Source organism: Equus przewalskii, chromosome 1 (genome assembly GCF_037783145.1).
Source record: "Equus przewalskii isolate Varuska chromosome 1, EquPr2, whole genome shotgun sequence".
Lineage (NCBI taxonomy): Eukaryota > Metazoa > Chordata > Mammalia > Perissodactyla > Equidae > Equus > Equus przewalskii.
The window spans coordinates 155422884-155445675 of record NC_091831.1 but is presented as its reverse complement, the minus strand read 5'-3'; the positions used below and the strand labels follow the sequence as shown (position 1 = coordinate 155445675).

General features: G+C 33.8%; 1 protein-coding gene and 1 pseudogene across 1 annotated transcript; one reads left to right on the top strand and one right to left on the bottom strand.

Annotated features, from left to right (window-relative positions):
- Nucleotides 1-290: 290 nt before the first annotated feature.
- Nucleotides 291-1226, bottom strand: LOC103548535 (olfactory receptor 4F21-like; annotated as a pseudogene).
- Nucleotides 1227-13964: 12738 nt separating this feature from the next.
- On the top strand, nt 13965-22298 carry LOC103548506 (olfactory receptor 4F15-like). Its single transcript, XM_070609235.1, has 2 exons — nt 13965-14167; nt 21346-22298. Exon 2 carries the CDS (start codon nt 21360-21362, stop codon nt 22296-22298), a length of 939 nt encoding a protein of 312 aa, XP_070465336.1. The 5' UTR covers nt 13965-14167; nt 21346-21359.
- The last annotated feature ends 494 nt before the right edge of the window (nt 22299-22792 follow it).

The window sequence follows — 22792 nt, the reverse complement described above, 5'->3', positions numbered from 1 at the left end:
ATCCTTTCTGATTGTGAAAATGATCACAATTTCTATCATAAAATAATAGTATTTAGTATATATTGCTTCTGTCTGCTAAAATCATAAATAAAATAATATCCTTACATAGTATAGTCACATTTCCAATGGTAGCGAAGGTAATGAGTAAATGTTCTAAAGAAGTGGTAGAATTTTTTTCAGTGAGGTAGATGATGCATCCAGTTCTGTCTATTTTAAATATCAGATGCCTAAGTGCAGATGTGCAAAAGGCAGATAGATGTATAGTTTTAGAGCTCCAAAGTCAGATCAAGTCAGCAGAATCTGCCATAATGTCCCCCTTTGCTCAATCTTTTTATAACTATCTTTATGTCTTTGTTCTTTAATGTATAAATAGCAGGATTCGAGACGGGGTGCATAGCAAAGTCAGCAATGAACAGGTATTGATCAATTGATGATATGGGGAAACATCATATAGAGAAACATGCATGGAGTGAAAAAAAGAACCACAACAGTGATATGAGCTGACAAAGTGACAAATTCTTTGGATAAGTCTCCTGAAGAACATTTCCAGACGGTGACAAAAATGAAGATATAGGAAAGGATTACCATGAAGAAGGTGCCTGTGCTCATAAAGCCACTGTTAACAGCAACAATAAACTCAAACTTGGCTCCATCTGTGCACACAAGTTTAGTGATCCTGGAAAAGTCACAATAAAAGCTGTCTACTTTATTAGGACCACAAAAAGGCAAGTTTACAACAAAAGCAAACTGAGACATAGCATGGATCACTCCAGTTACGCAGCTAGTGATTACAAATGAAGCACATATTTTAGGATTCATGATGTTCAAGTAGTGAAGAGGCTTACAGACTGCCGTGTACCTGTCAAATGCTATGCCTCTGAGTAACACCATCTCCACTTCTCCCATGATGTGGATGAAGCATAGCTGTGTCATAACAACCTTGGAAATAAATGGTCTTGTATTCATTTAAGTGGTCTGTGATAATCTTGAGGGTTGTGCAGGAAGCAACTCTCCACATCAGTGAAGGACAGGTTGGCAAGCAGGAAGTACATAGGAGATTGTAAGTGAGAATAAAAAATTACCAAAAACAAAATGAAGATATTCCCCAGGATGATCCTTAAATAGATCAAGGAGAATATCAACATAAGAAAAACTTTAGTTTCCCAAGAACTAGAGAGTCCCAGCAACACAAACTCAGAAATCACAGAATCATTTAGTCCATCCATTGACTTAGGCAGGAGAGCTGATTTTCAAGTCACCTGAGGATAGAAAATAATGAAAAGTCAGATCAGTGGTATGAAAATAGATTTCCTATTTATCCTGCTAGTTTGCTCTTTGGGTTACATATCTCAGAGTTGGAAATCATTTAATTGGATAAGCAAAAAAATAAATAATATGGAAACATTATGGTCATCAGGGGAATGATTACCTAAAAAGAAAAAGCAATTATGAATATTTTAGATGGAGGGAAAGGGGATTACTTTTCTTCTTATTCCACTTTTAGAACTTCCTGTTTTGTTTTGTTTTGTTTTATTTTGCCTTGCCTGTAAAGGATTTTAGATGTTTTTCCTGACCACTTACCTAGGTGGTCTCCCATCTGAATAATCTCAACCATTTCTGTCACTTTCATATTAATATTCTGACACTAATTTGCAAATTCTCCTTAACTGAACTTCTTATTTCACTAATCAAACAGAGATCTCCAGGCCAAAATTGTTTAACGCGTTTCACTGTGCATCACCCGTATGTGTGTTTTGTTTTTGTTTTTGTTTGTACAATTTACCATGGAAGTCAACTGCGCAGATTGTGATTTTTTATGTTTGACTCATGACACGTTATCATTATGGATACATAGACCTCTGTATTCAATAAAAATTTTGGATACAAAGACTGTTAATAAGTAAAAAATATTAAACAATTTTTATATTAATCTAATCTAACAAATGCATAATATTAATAGATGATATTTATTGATGCATCCTCCATGCAAAACTTTGTATTATCTCATTTAAGCCACACAGAATTCCATATAGAAATACTGTTTTATTAGACTCATTTTACTAATGAAGAAACTGAGTCCTAGGGGGATCAAGTGTCAGAGCCAGGACTTTTATCCAGAGCTGTAGGACGACCGTAATCCATGCTCCTAACCATGGCACTATGCTCTTCAAGGCCAGCACCTTCAAGTATACACTGGATCTTCCCCCAAGGATCCATCAATTAAACTTTCTTCAATTTTTTTGATTCCCTTTACTTATTAACATAGTTGACTTCTTTTTAAAAAAATCAAATCTCAGAAGCTTGGGTCACATTCTAATTTTCCTTTCTCTCTCTAACTCTTCATTGGCAATCCTCACTTTTTGTTCCTCAATAAGCCCAACAATTCAGTTTCCAAGATACTTTATTCATAGAAAGAAACCCTGGATTCTGAATACATCATGCAATAATTCACTTTCAATCACCATTTTCCTTGGTCTCTCTGCAGTGCATGATACTCTTTGTCATGTCCTTATTTCTGTAACTCCCTCTGCCCTTGGCTTCTTGGCTTTTAGAAAGCTAATCTCCCTTCTTCTTGACAACAGAAATTTCATTTGTTCAGGTAGTAGGATGAAAGCTCTAAATTTTAGAAGAGAATAGCTCTATCCCAAGTCTAGAGCATGGTATATGATATTTCTAAACCAGTTACTATAATCCCATTTTCTTTGGCCGTGAATTAGTCTAAGATGGGGCATGTGACCGAGAAATGTTCAATGAGATATAAACTCATGTCATGTCTGGAGGACTTTCCCAAATGAAAAGACAAAGCTTCATGTAGGGAAGGTTCTTTTCATGGTCCATTTTTTCCTGCATTTAATGCTAAGTATATGACTAAAAGTGCAGCAACCATGAAGTTCTAAAGCCCATATAATAAGACAATGCAGTTGAGTTACTTAAGCAAAGCCAATAACAATCTTCCTTTAGATTTATTGTTGTAATGTGAGAAAATTAAACTCTAACTTGTTTGATCCACTATAACTCAATTGTTAATTGGTTGAATGCATTCAGACCGTTTCTATGACAGCCCTCCCCTAATTATTCTACCTTTCTGATTTCTCTATACCTTTCACTAACACAGTGATCATTCTTCCTCTGCTCATCCTCAATTTTTGGTGTGACTCAGAGTTCTGTGCTAGGTATTTATTTTTTTATTCAGTATCAGTTTACTCATTTTAACTAGTGCCTACATATTGAATTCTGAATAGGTAGCTTTATCCCTGGATTCCAGAGTAATATAGCCAAAGCTGTATAGGATACACACAAATGTAAATGCCACCTCCACCTTCAAGTCAAAACAGAATTCATAATATTTTAATCTACTCCAATGCCCTAATAAATATCATTACCATTCTCCCAAGTGCCCAGTACAGACACCTGTGTGACTTTCTTCTCTGTCCTTTAATTTCTATCTCCAGTTTCACAATTTTTACTCAAATATTTCTCAATTCAGGTCCTTCCTAATTTCCATTATCATTTTGTCTTTAACTCTTAGTCTACATATTTTCCCATCTTGAAAATAGAAGAAGAAACTTAATGAGCTCTCTGCACCATTCTTCTCCAAGTCTAGTCTGTTCTATAATCTGTTTTCAGATCTGTCTATCTAGAGATCAAACATGATGACATGGCTTTCTTACTTAAAGCCTTTGAATGGGTCTATCAAGAGAAAATTCTTGATCCCATAGCATATTACATAAAAACCTGAGAAAAGAAGAGCAACATTTGATTTTAGAGAGCATTTCCACAAAAATTTTAGGGAACTACATATAGTAAACAGTCACTGAATAAATTTCAAAATTGATTCCTGATAAAAACTCTTAGTAAAATAGCAAGGAATAAGAAATATTTTAATATTATAATTTAATAGAATTTATAAGCCAAAAGTCAACATCTGATTATAGATGAAACATCAAAATCAAGAACATAAAGAAGGAAGCCTGCAGGACTATGTTTCAATCATGTACTATAGGCAAGAGGATTAAATTAAGTAATACTATTGAAAGGAAGGTGTCAAGACTACAATCATTCATAAATCATAAACTTTCCATCTCAAAAACTTAAAACAATTAAATGGAAAATACTCAAGCTAGTAATATTATTTAAATAAATATAGTAAAATTAGTAATACCCTGTTAAAATGATAAAAAGAGTCCTCATTTATGAATGAAACAAATCTGCAATGTATGCATTCTATTGAAAACAAACTTTTCTGAAATACTTGAAACCCTGATTGAAGTGGGAGATGAAAGCATGACGACTGAAAAAAAGAAGACTAAAGTTATAAAAATATCAATTCACACTGAACTAATTCTGAGGAATAACTGCAGTGCTCATTAAAAGTCCAGTGGAAATCTTTTGGAACATTACAAAGTGATCCAAAAGTCCATTTCAAAGACCAGGGAAATTTTGAAAAGGAAACAAAATGGGAACTGGGGGAGAGAAGAGAATGCTTTCTATAAAAAATATTTCTTTCTATAAAGGAATATATAGTAAATGTATACTAATTAAACAACAATTAATCTGAGTAAAGTTGAACAGATAAATGTAACAAAAACCCAATTGAGAATGAGATAAAAACTAGGGATTTTAGTAATGATAAAGAAGGCATCACAATTATGTACAATAGTGAGAGTTATTTAGTAAATTCAAGAGTTCAACAGCTGTTAAACATGCAGCTCAACACTGGAAACAGAAAATTGTATCTTACCATACATCTTACAGCAGAGTAAGTTCTGGATGATTAGAAGGCTTAAATGTAAATGTGAAATTATAACATTGTGATAAAATATGTATGAATTAATTTTTAAAACTTGATGTTGAAGAGAGCTTTCTACAGTTACTCCAAATTCAGAAAGCACAGATTCCGCTTTTGTAGTTTTTTTCCTCAGTAGAGTGAACAAACCTGTTGTTGCTGTGGGATTCGGGAAGCAGGACTTCTCACTCTCAGCTGATGGGAATGTGAGTGGCACAGTCATTCCAGAGGGCAGTTGAGTAACAGAAGCAAAAAATATTTTAAACGTGACTCAGTAATCCTATGTCTTGGAATTAATTGAAAGGAACAAACAGACAAATAGACGAAATACGTAATGTTCGTTTACTTCACTTATCAATATTCCTTGTAATACAAACTGTTTAAGAATAAGGGACTGATTAAGTAAGTAGAAGCATTCATAACATTCATAAGACGAATTTTAAAAAGATTATTAAGTCTATATTAACTAGTATGTAAAGATATCAATAAGTCAAGGAAACATTTATAGAGAAAAATCTTTTCTATTTGGGTGTTTTCAAATGGCATTTGGCATGAGTAATGTTTGGATTTTGCCCCAAATTTCTATAGGAAGTGAGATTTTAAATAATTCTATGCTTGTTTCTTTATCTTCAACTTGATTTACTGTATTTGTAGAGGTAATATTCATTGTTTATCTAATTTAAAAACAAATATATCAAAATTAATTGAGGGAATAAGAACATTATATAAGAGCCATTTCCAATACACAGGGTAATCCTGTGTTTAAGAGCACAGACACAGTAGCCAAACTGTTTGCATCCCCAGACCTTCCACTTACCAGCGGTGTGTTCCAGGTGAGTTACTGAAATGTCCACCGCATCAGTTTCTTCAGCTTTTAAAGACAGATATTAAGAATCATGATTGTTTTGAGGACTAAATGAGTTGAAACAAGAAAACATCAGAAAATTCTGGGACATGTAGTAAGTGCTAAATAAATGTTATCCATTATGTATATAGAAAGTGCTAAATAATTTTGATGGTTTTCAGGAAACCGTGGGAACAGTGAATTCTTCTGACAAAAATAAAGCTAGCATGCTTTTTCATATTGTGTCAGTAGGAATAGAATAACCAAGACATAGACATTACTTTTTATTTGTGTCATCCTAATTTTCAGAGAGAAAGGGTGTGAAAAATTCAAGACATTTCGCATAACATTTTAACAAAGATACTAACATTTTGAAGAATATTTTATGTATCTTGTAATACACTTTTAACTATGAGAATAAGACTGGAAGGATATAAACAACATGAATGAAAAGCACTTGGATAAAATGACAACAAAGGAAAAAGAGACACAGAAAAAGAAATAGATTATGGGGAGCAACGATAAGGGAGATAATTATTGAACTAGATGCTGGAGGTTTGAGGAGTGGGTCCATGTACCTGCACAGGCTCAGGTTTCACCCTTAGCAGCTTCAAGCGATTGAGAAACACAGAGAGATTAACTCATTTTTAGATTCATCATTGTTGCTCAAGACAAATAGTTATAAATAGCTCTTACCTTTAGGAATGAAGCCTATTATTAGGGCTGGTAATTAACGACCAATATGTGCTCCATACATTCACTGGCCATTGCCCCTTGTAGGCAAAAGGGATTTCCTTTTTGAGACTATCTTATATGACAGACATATGAAACTCCTTTTACTCCCGAGTGTCCTTCATGAGAGAAAATGTAAACTCTAAGTTTACTTGTTCTCAAACTATTCATCTACATTATTTATATTTATTTCTGTGGAAAAACATTTTTTTTCACTAAGCTGGAAAGTTAAATCCTTCCTTCCTCCTTTCTTTCTTTCTCTCTCTTAATCTCTCCATCTATTTCTCCTTTACCTTTTTCAGGCTAGAAACTGGATGATTAAAAAGTTGACTAGTACTTATTATATGACAGTTGCTGTGCTAAACACTTTACAAACATTATTTCAATAATCACAATGAGTATTGCCATTTTGTGAGTGAGAAAGCTCGATTTTTCCAAGTCATAAGCTAGATAGTAAAAGAACTACCATATAAACTAAGGTCTGTCTGACTCCCACGCCTCCAGTATAGTTCCCTACTAGAGATGGCTTCTGGTTTTCATATGACTAAGAAAATAAAAAAGATTTCTAAAATAAGACATTTTATCCTATGAAGAGGTATCCCATACACAAACAAATGTAGAAGGCTAATAACAATAGGAAAAGCTGTTCCTGTTTATATTAAAATCATTTTAACTTCATTGCTTGTCTTTATTGGACTGCACTTAGGCCTATTAAGGTTAATGACTGAGGTTTTATGCATTTACTACTTTGATCAAATGGTAGAACACATAAAATCCACAAATAATTAGAAAACATCAGGATAAGTTGGACAGCCTATGAAAACCAATCTTCCCCAAATTGGGCATCAGAAGGAACTTCTAAGATTGTAGAAAGGCAGTGTTTTTTGTGAGAGTGTGAAACTGCTGTTTGGAGCCCAGAAGTCCCAAGCATTAGTTGGGTGAGAAAACCCATAAACTTCCTATAAGCACACTAAATAAATAAGCTATTCAGAACTGTAAGCTCCAAATGTGGTATAAAAGAATGCTACGGAAAAAACAAACAATTTAGTCTTAAAGTAGAAGGGAGGCATTAAAAGTGAAAGTTCAAAAGCACACCATTTGGGATATACCTATTCTATAGAGATAATCTCTGAAACCATGTCCTTCTTCACTGACTGAGAGAGCTTACTCTAGATTCTACTCAAAGTCTGAAAGGATGTCCAATTAATTTCCTGCCATGACCAGTGTTGGAGGGAGGACATTCTCCTCAGTGTGGTAAATATACGCTGAGAAGAGTCGTCTCTGGGCTTGGAAACTTTCTGTGTTTGGAATGACTTTCCCTGTCATGCTCCTCAGGGATCCTTAGCTTCCTACTTTCCCTGAATTGAATGCATCGTGTAATAGTGCGCACTTTTCTTGCTTACATGAGTTAAGTACAACTGAAAAGATTATTAAATGTAAGAAAAGGAGGTGTAAAACGTGTATATTCTGTTTGTTAGGAGGATATAAATTTCTTCCTTTTTGTCTTATCTATCATGTCATAAAGTGAACTAAGAAGTCAGTTCTAGTCCCAGCAGAAGTTGGATGAGTTATGTAGATGGGCAGGTGACAACCAGCTCATCATTGGCATGTTGCAACTGGGCTCATCACTTAAAGGTCTACTTCAACTTCTGCTTCCCGGGATTTCAGAGGAACAGTAGGTCTCAACATTTTCAGTGCTTCCTTGAGAAGAACCCTGAAAATTAATAGTTTAAGTATAAACAATATTACAGGCATTTCTCTAAGTGATAAAAAGAGAATGGAAAGATACTTTTTAATTCCCTGCTTTATTAAACAAATACCATTTGGATACAGTCTAATTTAATAAGGTTCAAGCAATTCATTAGATGTATTTGGAGCAAATATTGAAGGCCCCCTTCATCTGTGCTCTCCCAATCTCATCTATTCTTGGAGGTAACAATGATCAATCTTGTAGAACATCCTTCTCTTACTGTTCTTAATGATAGTGGCAAGTGTATGTGTCAACATATGTCATTGGAGAATATTTTCTTTCTTTCTTTAACTTTATTTTTAAAATTTTTTGTATTTATTTATTTTATTGAACTATAATTGACATATAATATTATGTTACTTTCAGATGTATGGGATAATTAGTTGATATTTGTATACACTGCGAAATGATCACAATAGGTCTAGAAAGTTGCCATAGAAAGTTGCCGAAATTTTTTTCTTGTAATGAAAACTTTTAAGATTTACTCTCTTGGCAACTTCCAAATATGCAATACAATATTATTGATTATAGTCGCTATGCTGCACATTATATCCTCATGACATTTATTTTGTAACTGGAAGTTTGTACCTCTTGATCTCTTTCATCCATTTCATCCAATACCCAAGCCCTCTCCCCTGTGGAAACCGCTAATCTTTTCTACGTATCTATGAGTTTTGTTTTATTTTGTTTGTTCTTTTGTTTTTGTTTTGTTTCTTCATTTTTTTGTGTGTTTTAGATTCCACATATAGGTAAAATCATGCAGTACTTGTCTTTCTCTGTCTGACTTATCACTTAGCATAATACCCTAAAGGTCTATCCATGTTGTTGCAAATGGCAAGACTTCATTATTTTTTTATGGTTGTATTGTGTATATATACCACATCTTCTTTATCCATTCATCTCTCAATGAACACTTAGGTTTTTTCCATATCTTGGCTATTGTACATAATGCTGCAGTGAACATGGGGTGCCTATATCTTTTTGAATTAGTGTTTTATTTTCTTTGAACAAATATCCAGAAGTGGAGTTGCCAGATCATATGGTAGTTCTATTTTTAATTTTTTGATGAAACTTCATACTGTTTTCCATAGTGTCTGCACCTATTTCCATTCCCACCAATAGTACACAAGGGTTCTCTTTTCTCCACATCCCTGTAAACAACTGTTATTTATTGTCTTTTTGATAATAGCCATTCTGAAGGTGTGAGGTGATATCTCATTGTGATTTCTATTACATTTCCCTTATGCTTAGTGATGCTGAGCATCTTTTGCCATCTATATGTCTCCTTTGGAAAAATGTCTGTTCAGATCCTCTTCTCATTTTTTATTTAAAGATTTTATCTTTCCTTTTTCTCCCCAAAGCCCTCTGGTACACAGTTGTATATTTTTAGTTGTGGGTCCTTCTAGTTTTGGCATGTGGGATGCCACCTCAGCATGGCTCGACGAGTGGTGCCATATCTGCGCCCAGGATCCGAACTGGTGAAACCCTGGGCCACCAAAGTGAAGCACATGAACCTAACCACTCGGCCATGGGGCCAGCCCCTCTCTTCTCATTTTTTAATCAGATTGTTTGTTATTTTTTGTATTGAGTTGTATAAGTTCTTTATATATTTTGGATATTAACCCTTTATCAGATATATGATTTGAAAATATCTTGCCCATTCAATAGACTGCCTTTTAATTTTGTTGCTGGTTTCCTTCATTGTGCAGAAGCCTTTTAGTTTGATGTAGTCCCATTTGCTTATTTTTCCTTTTGTTGTCCAGCCTTTAGAGTCAGATCCAAAAAGTCATCACCAAGACCAATATCTAGAAGCTTAACCACCTACGTTTTCTTCTAGGAGTTTTATGGTTTCAGATATTACATTCAAGTCTTTAATTTATTTTAGTTAATTTTCTTGTATGATGTAAGATAATGGTCCACTTTTATTCTTTTCCAGGTGTCTGTACAGTTTTTACAACAGCATTTATTGAAGAGATTGTCTTTTTCCCATTGTATATTGTATATGTGTATGTGTGATAACAGAAGGAGGAGAAAAAGAGAACAGAGAGGAAGAAATATTTGAAGTAATAATGGCTGAGAATTGTCAAAGAATAATAAAAGAACCTAGATCCAGGGAGCCCAGAGAAGACCCAGAATGATAAATACATAACAAACCCCCAACATATAGGCATATCAAATACAAACTGCAGATCAAAAAACAAAGAAAAAATCTTAAAAGAAACCAAAGTTGTGGGGGATATCTTACCTATAGAGGAACAGGATAAAAATTTTAGCAGGCCTCTTGTTAGAGACCCTGAAAGTAAGAAGAGTGGAGTGAAATATTCAATTGATTGAAAGAAGAAACCCCATTGACCTAGAATTCTATATCCAGTGAAATTATCCTTCAAAAGTGAAAGAGAAATAAAAGTTTCAGAGGCAAATAATCGAGGAATTTGCAACCCCTTGAAACATTATTTCTTTTCTCATGTTAATAAATGGTTTTTATGATTGTAATTTTAGCTTATATTAAAGAAATAGATTAGTTAAAATGTATATTGCTAACTCTAGGGCAACTACTAAAAATCTTTTAAAAAGTATGATTGATGTGGTAAGAGAGGAGATAAAATGGAATCAATAATAAGAAAATATTCTGTTACAAATTTAAGTCAAGTGAAATGTAATTTAAAGTTTTAAGTAATCTAGATTATAATAATAATGATAAAAGTAGTCATTAGAAGGTTTAGATTATAGCTAAAATATTGCTCAGAGAAAATTTTGTAACTCTTATACTTTTAACATAACCAAATAAGAATCAACCTAATATTATAATTATTTTTTCAACTTTAGAATTTATGTGATGAATAATACATAAAACCTAATCAAAGTGGCAGAAAATAATATATAGAAAAGTAAATATTCATGAATTAAAAACCAAATTTATAGTAGAATCGAATAACTCTAAGATAATTTCTTTGAAGCAAATATGGCAATTGAAATATTTAGCCAATATTTTTTAAAATGTTGCTCATATTTTTAAATAAAGAAAACAAATTTCACAGTATGGCAATTGGGGATGAAAAAATCACCACAGGCACACAAGAAATTTAAAAGAATTTTATATGTATTTTTTCAAAAATGAACTTGAAGTACAAAATAAAATCGATTCATTTCAAGGAAAATATTTATTTCCAAAGCTAACTTTAGAAATTATTTTTTTTAATTAAACAGACCAATTACCCTAGGAAAAAAATATTAACAAACCAAGTATCAGGTAAGCACAGCACATCCACAAAGAGGTTCCTGAAGTGTGTGAACCATCCATCCAAGTGAAACAACGGTTCTTTGATCTGGAGAAGGAGAAATGTCTGCAGGCCTTGTAGGAAGATATGGTGTAACTTTATTTCTGTCTTTCTTGATAATTGGTGTTCCTGTCTTTCAAAGTTTACAGCTGCATTATGGGCAATCTTTCACTTAAGCCTCTATGTCTATTTCTGCATAGCTACTTGGAATACAGTTTGGTTGGGCTTTAATCTTTCCTCTGTAGACTTTACATTTAAAATTTGTTTATGCCTTTACCATGGGTCCACTCTGATTTGGAAGCCCATTCAAGCACGCAGTGTTTCACATCATGCTTTGTAGGAATTTCAGAGACTGATGTTTCACTTCTCTGGTTTCCCCAATTTCCCAAAAATTTCTTAAAATACATTCCACAGTATATATAGTGTGATTCCTTTTGTATTTCAAAAGGGATATACTATATATGCATAGAAAACTTTTTCAAAAGATTCGAAACAAAATATTTAACAGTGATTACTTTTCAGAAGCTGGGGAAAGAGAGAGCAATTTAACACTCATTCGTACTTCTTGAAATTCTTTTACCATATATGTGTTCATATTGAATAAACTAGGTAGATATACAAAAATATTTTAAAGTAATACATTTGCATCTTAACTTGCAATTCTGCCCATTATAATGTAAAGAAGAAATTTCAGACATCTTTTCAGTTCAATAGCCAATAGAATTTTGAGCAGGCAAAATTGTCAAGACCTCAAATCATGAAAGTAGAGGTTTGGCCTACATAGTGAATATTCTTCCAAGGTCAGGTATAAGATTTTAACATTCAAAAGCATTTTGTTCTTGTAAACAACCAGAAAATAGTCAATAAACATTAATGACTAAAAGAATGAACGCATGTTGCCCAGTCCCACATTGATCACTCTTGGTAGTAATCATCCCTGTGACATTTCTCGCTCTGAAAGGCACAGGCCTGCATGGAGCCCCATGTTTAGGGCTGCTTCCACAATCCAGTACCAACTGAGTCAAAATATCTGTTTAATATCATGGAAATCAAATAATTAGTTTATTGACTAGGCTTTCCACTTCTCCTTTGTTTCTTGTAGAATTGAATGGGTGGATTATGAGACTGTGCCAATTAACTTAATTTGACAATTAAAGTAATTATTTAAATCAGTGATTGTTGAGATGTATTTTGTAGCTCAACAATAACCGATAATGAATAATTATTTTACTTTTCGACTACTTTTTTATCATTTAATGTACATTCCAAATTAGATTTTAAAAGAAGTTATGTTAATGACTCACAAACCCATCTCTGTGAAAATACTTTACAAATTACCTAATACAAATGTACCCTATGGCAATTCTGTCATATGATTGTTTGTTTTCACTTTAATTCTTCCAGACAGAAAGATCTCTCCCTAGCCATAATAACAGTTTCTTGAAAGCTGGTATATGTGCACTCTGTTCTTTCATTCATCACAATTTAATTACAATTAAAATTTTTAGACAGATTTCGATAATTTTTTAGGAACTAATTTCTATTATCAATTACTCATTTGGTCCTTTACTTTGAATAAGCATGATTTTAAAAATCACACTTAGCTTTGTATCCTCTCTGTGCCTCTGAGATTTTTAAACAATTAACTCACAAAATTTCTCAGCTACTTTTAAGATCCCCAGATTAGGCTTCATGAAGAACTTGGCATAATATTTAGTAAACAGGAAATGATTAATGGCAATTTCATTAACAACAACTAAGTTTGCATATTTATTTCAGCTGAAAACATGTCTTAAAAAATTTTTTATTATAGTTTTGAATGCCCATGATTGTGTATGAGACTGAATTTTGTATTTGTTTAGTTTTCTTTTCTGAGCAACATTCCAGGCATTTAGTATGTCTGGCATTCAGAGAGAATCCTAGGATTATGTGAATTCTTGCCTCTGCCCTGCTACCAACCTTAAGTGAATCACGTCTATAAATTCTCATTTTTAATCTAAGACAAAAGAATATCACACTTTTATCTCACAGTCTTGCTATAAATGTGGCATGAGATATTTGTCACATTGATTATGAAATTTAAAAAGTACATAATCCTGCCAACCCCCGTTAATGTGCGACAACAATGACATAATAGGGAGACAGCACAGTATAGTGTCGAATTACATGGTCTCTGAAATCAGACAGATCTGGATTTGAGTCTTGACTCTACAATCAGCAGGGTGACATTAGTCAAGACACTTATTTTACCCGAGACTTCATTAAAATGGGAATGCAGGTGCATGGTTTCTCACTTAAGTTTTTTCATTGTGAATACGCTTCACAGGAGAATTTTAAACCATGCTTATTTAATGTGTTAATAGCTATGCCTGGTTCACTGATATTAGTTTTAGAGATAACTTATAGACATTCTACTGCCTGGAAATATTGATTCTCCTTTAAAGAATTCCTCAGGTATACTTGGTTGCATAAATATTTCTTTGTTTTCCTTTAATTTTATTTTATTGTGGACCAAACTTCTAATATTCCATTTTTCTTCAGGCCGTGGGGATTCCAAGGTGGAATTCCCGAGATAAATGAACTGAACACTGTGAAGTCATGAAAGCATAAAGTGGTCTCTGAGAGCTGACGTTTGTGCAGGAGCAGCTGTAACTCACCATAGCTATGTCCCAATAATAACCACAGAGCATCAAAATGGAAAGATTTTAAAACAATACAGAATTATCTGAAGATACTGCTTTCTGAGATCTGTTTTTTTCCTCCATTTTTTTGTTCAGGTAAGTATATAAGATAAAATTAAAGTTGATAGTCTGCTGAAATTTTCGAATTACAAAGATTTTCTCTCTCTTTTTCAATTCAACATTTGCTGACTACATCTTGGGTGCTAACGTTTATCAGGGGAAAATAATTAAAACTTTTGTTTCAGGCTACATAGGTTGTTCTATATGTCTGGATTATACCCTGATTTATGGGAAGAGTTTTTTGTTTCTGGATCATAGCATTTTCCAGAAGGAAGTAGAACAACTTGGACAGTTGATTATTAGGTGCACTGCTTTGGACTGTGCCTTGAAGGTTTTTGAAAAACTCATTAAGACTAAAGCTGTTTTTCCTTCCACTTCCCTTACTTTTGAGTCAGCTGACTCCTGCTGGTTGTTCATATTTATTCAAGCATATTTCACAGTGCACTGAATTTTCTACTTCAGATTTGATACTATATTGTCCTTGAAACTATGGGAAAATCTATGTGACCCTAGAGGTATTCTGGGTTTCATGCTTGTGGATGACCAGGTGTAGGAGTTGGGAAGCGGGGTAATATTCCACCAGTCATGTCAGGTTTAGTGAACATTCCTCTGGAAATAAAAATGTGTCGTGGGCATGAGTCTCACATAACGGAAGTATACCTTTTAGATGTGTTAATTATACTTCAGTGGCTTAGAAGCTTCATTATTCAGATGTAGAGAAAGTCCTTCGAAGTTCACAAATTAGTGGATTAAAAATTGTTAGAGAAATATCTATGCTTTAACAGAAGGGTTGGCTTGTAGAAGGCATCAAAACTTGTCTGGTGGGTCACAGAATCTTGCTGGACACAAGTCAGGGCCAGGGAGAGTGGAGTTAACCAGTGAAGGTGGAGAAAGCAGAAATGAGAGAGGCTTTCAGTGATTCTGATTCCTCACTGCCAGGATCACACCGTGCTCCTTTGTAACATTGTGCTTTATTCCTTCTTGTTCTCACATAATTAGTTGGAGGAATGAACAGGAACTTTGGTTCCTCTTGTCAAAAACATAAATTCAACGTGTAAATTTACTACAGACTTTTCAGAGTTTGATTTTTTGCATTGGACAGATGTTATAGATGTTGATAAATAGGTCATACTTGTACCATTTCTTCAGGTGAATGAACAATATATTTGGATATTACTCGATAGATCATAGACTTTTTAGTGGTAAGGAAGGTATTCAAAAGGAATTTCTTTACAAAGACTTCTACAAAGATACAAATAAAGTCATCAGATAAAAATTCTAAGAATATATTCTACAATGACTACCAGTTTTTGGAAGGGGGATATAAAATAAATAAGTAAAACAACATTTAAAAGAATAATTTTCCAAGAGACTGCTTCAGTTGGTCAAATGTCATGAATACCAGTTAATATAAGCACACCAAAGTTAGTTTCAGAAATTTTGGCAGGAGTGCAGAGTTGAAAAATATTATATTTGTTTCAATTATCTATAACCTATGTTAAAAAGATAAAGGAATAATAATCAAGGAAAGACTCATCTGAGGAATTAGAGAAAGACAAAAATGTTGTGTATACCTTCGTAAATATTTTGATTATTTTGAACTAATCAAGATCAGTAGAAAGAAAGTGACAAATAGTGTAAAACAGCTTGATAGTGACAATTTTCTATTTACTTTTTGACTATTTCATTTTTTATTGGGGAGAGACAATTTTCACATGTAGAAATAGCCAATAGAAATAATTTACAAGAGAACCATGCATTGAGATAATTGTAGGTATCAATAGAAGGACATGGAAGGTGAATCACAGTTCAGGTTAGAGATGATTTAAAAGATGAAGGAAAGCACATAGCATATTGATGAGTGAGGGATATCACCACGTCACTGCTTGTACACTGCCAACAACACTCATAGCTTCTGTTGCTGCTGTTTCTAGCTCCTGCTTCATTTAATGAGAATCAAAGGGTTCATTAGAAGCAAGTAATGTAGCTCTGAGTGACAGTGAGAAGTGCTTTAGGATGTGAGGGCTGGGAAGTTTCCTGAACTGAGGATTCAGAGATGAATGGGCAAATAGGAATTAAAGTTGTTGTGGAGGAATCTGAAACATAATGTAGTACGTGTCCTAAGAGAAAAATTAGGACAAAATATTTAGTTATATAAATATTTAGTCAATAAATAATAAAGTAGAACTCATCTGGACTCTGGGGTGCCTAGAGGGAATGTCAACACCCACGATGAAGAACCAGCCCCACTGCCTGTGCATCCCAAGCTCTCAAAGACATGGATTTAGACAGTGGACCCTGAGGGCAGCCTCCTTAGCACAGGTAGTGTTTCAACAGGGCTGTACACTTGTTGGACTCTATCTTTTCTAGCTTGCCGTTGCGTGTTATTCTATGAGATATGGTGCCAGTTAAACCCTCTCCTATCAATTCTTTTTTATTAAAATTAATTAACGTAAGATACACCTGTGTGCTTCAAAAGTCAATTTGGATTCACATTATCCTTTGAGTGAACCTCCCTTAAACTTGTTCAATTCACTTTCTTGGCTTATGATAAAGTGACAGGCAGGTTGTGAGGGACTAAATCACCCTGTCAGATGCTTAAAACATTTTTTGATCAACAATGTAATTAGCCTTTCTATGGGCAGGATCAAAAACGTATGATAAAATATTACATACCAAGAAACTGTTATCATCAGACCATTCATCCATCTATCCATGCATTCATAAACATTTATTGAACACTTACAATGGGCCAGAATTTGTTAATAAGATACTATCTGTCCTTAGAGAACTCAAAGGTATGGTAGGAGTGACATACAGGATAGTCAAATGTCAATTCATAACATCATAAAATTGTGAATTTGATTGCACAACATAACATGAGAGCATAAAGGAAAAAGTTCAATTGTAGCAGGAAGAAAGAGGAAGCTGTCTTTGAGGAAGTGTTGTACGAATTGTACTCACAAGTAAGAAACAGTCAGCAGAACTCAGAGCATGCACATATCAGTTCAGTCGTGAGAAGCAAGCAAGCAGGCGGGCAAACTAATATTAACAAACAAAAATGGGGTTATCAAAGTAGTTTAATAAAATTGGAGAGTACTTGGTGGGGGTAGGGGAGAATGAAGATATGAGGCTGGGGACAGACAGAGGATATATTCAAAGGAGTCTGTAAACTTTTGTGAAGGAGTGAAAATTCCTGAAGTTTAGGCAGGGCTGTAATCAGATGACTCTCACAGAGACTGCCTTCTCCCCTTTCTTTAACTCCCTCAATTGCTTACTTCTAGTTTTCTTCTCTCCTGTTTTTTTATTCTACCTCTGTCACTTCCCTCCCTTTTCTTCTTTTTTTTTGAATATCTCCATGCTTAAACAATCCAGAAATGTATCAACTAATACAAATACCACACAACCTCTCCAGAAGAAGATACTGTTTAAAATCTAAAGCAATAAAAATTACACCTCAAGATGGAGCCCTTGCTGAGAATTTTTGTTACACTGATAATTTTCATTTTTGATGAGAAAAGAGTTGATCACTTACTAGTAAAATTTTATTTCATTTTTTCCAATATTTGTGTTGTATTTCTTAATTTAACATGCTGTGCATCTTGAATTTTCACTTTTGTGTTTTGAAAATTCCATGGTTTTTATTAATAAATGTTGATTATTTGTAAAAGGCATCCAAAATGCAGAAACAAGGATTTTAGGAGTTAACGTCATGTATAATCAATCACATTTTACTACATTAATAATTCTTAAAAGTGAAACATTCATTCTTTAAGATGTTTTATGTGCAAACACACAGAATCATACTACTGATTCTATTCTGTAAGATTTTTTACTTTAGGTCTCAATTTACGTAGAGCTGTACCATTATTTTTAATAGCTACATAGTATTTCATTGTATAGCTGCACTATAATTTGATTAAAAGATTCTGTATTAATTTCTATTTGGGTTATTCTTTGCTATTGCTACTGGGTAACAGTGTACTAAACATATAAGTATATATACCAGCACTGTGCAGGTAAGCTGTGGGATTTCCTTTTGGTTATGATATTTTCTCCATGAATTTAACCCTCTGTTCAGGGTAAGGGGCCTCAGGGACCTTTGTTATTGCCTAGATTTGAACATTTTAAATTCTAATAAACAATACTAATTCCCACTCTCACCAATCATGCATAAGAATTCCTATTATAAGGACTCCTTTGAACACACTGGGATTAATTTCTACTTTTCTCTTTCTCTCTCTTTTTTGGTCTTGGCCAAAAGACAAAGGAGAAGACAACAAAACAAAACAAAGCTCTTCTTTTAAAATTGCATTTTCTTAGTGATTGCTGAGGTTGAAATATCTTTAAATTAGTTTAACTGTCATCTGTATTGTTTCAATTGTGGGTTATTTGTTTGTGTATTTTTCTTTTCCTTTTTAATTGGAACTCCCCATTATGGAGTTAGTGCGCTAACATATTTTAGCATAAATTGTCTGTATTCTTGCCTGATGACAATATTGCTTCTTTTTTTCCCATTGCACTAACAAATGAAGTCTACTGATATTTAAATAAAAAATACTTAATTTTAGAAAATAAAGTAAGAAAAAGCAACAAAATCACCCATTTATTTTCACTACTCAGAGAAAATGATTAGTAATTTCCTTTTACTGTATTATCTCTGAATCTTTAAAGCAATTGTTTCTTCATCTTCTATAATTGTGATCATATTGAATATACGTTCTACATTTCAGAATATGCATCTTTTAAAAATCCACACATTACTTGGTCAAAATGTAAAAACAGCTGGTTACTCCTTGCAACTCACATCCATTGTCATTCACCTCAATAACTGTCCCATTTTCTCTGGTTCAGTTCTGCTCTATTTTTGCCAGTTATTGGCTATAAAATTCTCCATCCAGTGCCCTTCTGTCAGGATTTCCTAGTATCCCCCCTATAATGTTTTCTTTTGGAAACAGTACTCACTCCACATCCATAACCTCAGGATGCCCATTACTCCTAGCCTGGCTGCCCTCAGGTATATTCTTGGCTATAGAGTATCTATAGTGCTCCCACTTGCTTATATTGTGCAGGGTTGTGCCCAAGCTGGAGCCTGGGCATGATGTAGAGTAGCATAGGGAGAAGTGATGACATGAGAAAAAATGGTAGTCAATGGTATGGGGCAAACTGAAGGAAAGCTTGATGGTGGCAGTAAAAGCAGGAATCCATGGCATTCAATTCAGGTGTGGAATAAATATTAATTATGTTTGGTTATGAAAAGGGAAAATAGTTTAGAAAATATCATAAGAAAAAAATAAATTAATATTTAGTTGGAACCCCGTGAAACTGATATTTGACTATTTTTGATCTATTGTAATACCACTTTCCTATGGCTCAAATTAATAAATACATATACGTCCAGAGATCAACAATCTGTTGCTTATCCTTTACTTCTATTTTCTTTTTTTTTTAAGATTTTATTTTTTCCTTTTTCTCCCCAGAGCCCCCCGGTACATAGTTGTATATTCTTAGTTGTGGGTCCTTCCAGTTGTGGCTATTTCCATTTTCTAGACTTAATTTTTTTAAACTTGTTTTCTATACTTTTTCTCTTGTAAGCTGCTCTTTTTATTAAAAGCTCAGTATAAACATTTTCATGATATTTTTCTATATATAAGGTTGAGTGCTTTTCCCAGTTGGATGTACTATTGTACTGTAATTAAATTCCTCATTGTTTGGGTCTAGGTTATTTCCAAATTTTTTTCTTCTTATAAATAATTGTGCAGCACTTGCTGCAATATCTAAATATTTTAGCTTATCTGCTCTTATTACTTTTAAAAAATTCCCACAATGAAAGTCTTAGTAATAAGGCAATTTTTAAATATTTGAAATATATTTTGAAATTGTGTTCTGGAGAAGGTGTATGAATTTGTACTCCGAATTACAGAGTATGAGAGAGTCTGTTTTCTCACAGCGTCACTCATATTATTCACTTATTTTTAACCCTAACACTTTTCTACAAACATAAGAGCAACTCCGTATTGATTTATTTACATTTCCTTAATTGCTAGTGAGTTCGCTGTTCTTCATATGTTGGCTATTTATATTTCTTATTTTATCCAAGAGTTTATGCGTTTTTCATTTTAAATTTGGTTTATCATTATATTTAACATCTATTTTGCCACACTTGTTTTTTATTTTTAAAAAATTATATGGAATATTTAAATTTTTGAATCTGAAGGTGTCATTTTTTTCTGCATGATTTGCTCATGTGGGGACATGCTTAGGAAGACTTTTTTCTCACACAAAAAATTATCTAAAAGTAAGCCTATATTTTCTTCTATGTTTTTGTTTCTTTTCTTTTTATTTAAATAGGCATTAAAAGCTCATTTTAGTTACTGTTGTAAGGTAAGGAATTCAATTACCTTTGCCGAGTTTGGTAAGCTGTGTCAACACCATTTATTCACAAATTCATCTTTTCTATGCTGATTTGATATGGTCCAGAGACAGATTCATAATTTGTCTCTCTTTCTCCCCTCCAGATCCTGCTACTGCATTCTTCACTTCACATCTATTGTAAACTTTTTAAAGCACTAACGTGATATTTCACTGTTCTGCCTCAATAGCTTTCTATCACTTCTAAGATATAGGCCAAATTCTTTACACACTCTTTAGAATTCTGCCTTGGTCAGACCCTTCCTGGTCTTCTTTGATTTATTACAACCTGTTCTGTTTCTTCATGCTTCAGAGATTTCCTATGCCATTCATTTGGGTAGATCACTCTTCCTATTCTTACTCACTTATTTAACTCCTATTAATCATTTAGGTCTTAGCACGAACATCTTCTTCCAGACCAGGGTAGACAACGCTGCAATGAGCTCTTATAGTTCTCATAACACTTTGTTCTTTTCTTCAAATAACTTAACACCATTATAATTGTCCAGCTATGTGATTAGTTATTTAGTACTTAGCTTCAAACTAGACTACAAACTACATAAACACAGAGTGTGTGTTTTATCCCAGAATGTGGCACGATGCCAAGTACACAGAGGTCTTTGTGGTAACTACTCAATGAACATTTGTTAAAGAAGTAAACTATTGTATGACTTTTTCAAGGGAATTTTGTGACCGTGGGTGAAGATTTTTCTTTAACATCGGAACTTGAAACCCAATGATATCTGCTTTTTTCAATACCTCTGGTATATCACATTATAACTATCTTAATTTGTTCCTTTCAGGTAACACAAAGTCAATGAATAAAACAAATTACTCTCCGGTGACTGAATTTGTGTTCCTGGGACTTTCTGCCTCTAGACCAGTGCAGCATCTCCTCCTCGCCTTCTCTACGGTGTTTTATGTCACAAATGTTCTGAGAAACCTCTCTGTTGTGTTTACAGTGGTCTTTGATCCTCGTTTACATTCCCCCATGTATTTCCTTTTAGCCAATCTCTCATTTATTGATTTGTGTTTTTCTACCGTAACGGTTCCTAAGATGATTTGTGACCTGTATTCTGGGCACAAAACCATATCCTTCCAGGGGTGTGTAATCCAGATATTTGTCCTTCATGTCCTGGGTGGATCTGAGATGGTACTGCTCATCACCATGGCCGTGGACCGATATGTGGCCATATGTAAGCCCCTCCACTACCTGACGATAATGAGTCCACAGATGTGCATTTTGCTTCTGTCTGGTGCCTGGGCTATTGGCCTCACTCACTCAGTTGCCCAGTCAGCTTTTGCTGTTCATTTGCCTTTTTGTGGTCCTAATGAGATAGATAGCTTTTACTGTGACCTTCCACGGTTTATCAAACTTGCCTGCACAGACATTCACAGAATGGAATTCATGGTTACTGCCAACAGTGGGTTCATTTCCATGGGCACCTTCTTCTTATTGATTATCTCCTATATCTTTATGCTGGTCACTGTAGGGAAACACTCTTCGGGGGGTTTATCCAAGGCCCTTTCTACTCTTTTGGCTCATATCACTGTGGTGGTTTTGTTCTTTGGACCATGCATCTTTGCTTACATGTGGCCATTTCCCACAGTGCCAGTGGATAAATTTCTTGCCATTTTGGACTTTATGATTACACCCATCCTCAATCCTATCATCTATACACTGAGGAACAAGGACATGAAGATGGCAATGAGGAGACTGAGTATTCAACTCTTGAGTTTGAGGAAGATCTCCTAAATAACTCACAAGAGTACAAGTTACTTTGTGCATTTATTTTCAAACTGCTTCAAGCGACACTAATGCTTAAATAATTATGCAAAATTTTGGGCTGTTTTTTATGAAATCATCATTTTATAATATTCAGAATAGATCACTGATTACAAGGTTACATTGAATTATCAAGATAATTCTCTATTTAACAAGTTTGTTTGACAAATAATACAAAGTTCCAGGAAATGTTTATGGGGAGTTGTTGAAGAGCATAGATTTCAAACTGAAAATCTGACCTCAGACATCAGACTGTCTAAATTCAATTAATCCATTGAATTCAATTTATTCAACTTATTAAATATCTTAGAGCTAATATACTCAAACTTTTGATGGAACTATATTTTTATATTTTTTGAAAGACAAAAAATGTATGAGAGAGGATTTAAAACCTGGGAAAAAAAAAAGAACAGAATGGGAGAACTGGAGTAGACAGAAAATAGATAAGATAGTTTCATAAGGGA

Excerpts from the sequence above, each read along its gene's own strand:
- LOC103548506 (XM_070609235.1), top strand. The coding sequence starts at position 21,360 with ATGAATAAAACAAATTACTCTCCGGTGACTGAATTTGTGTTCCTGGGA.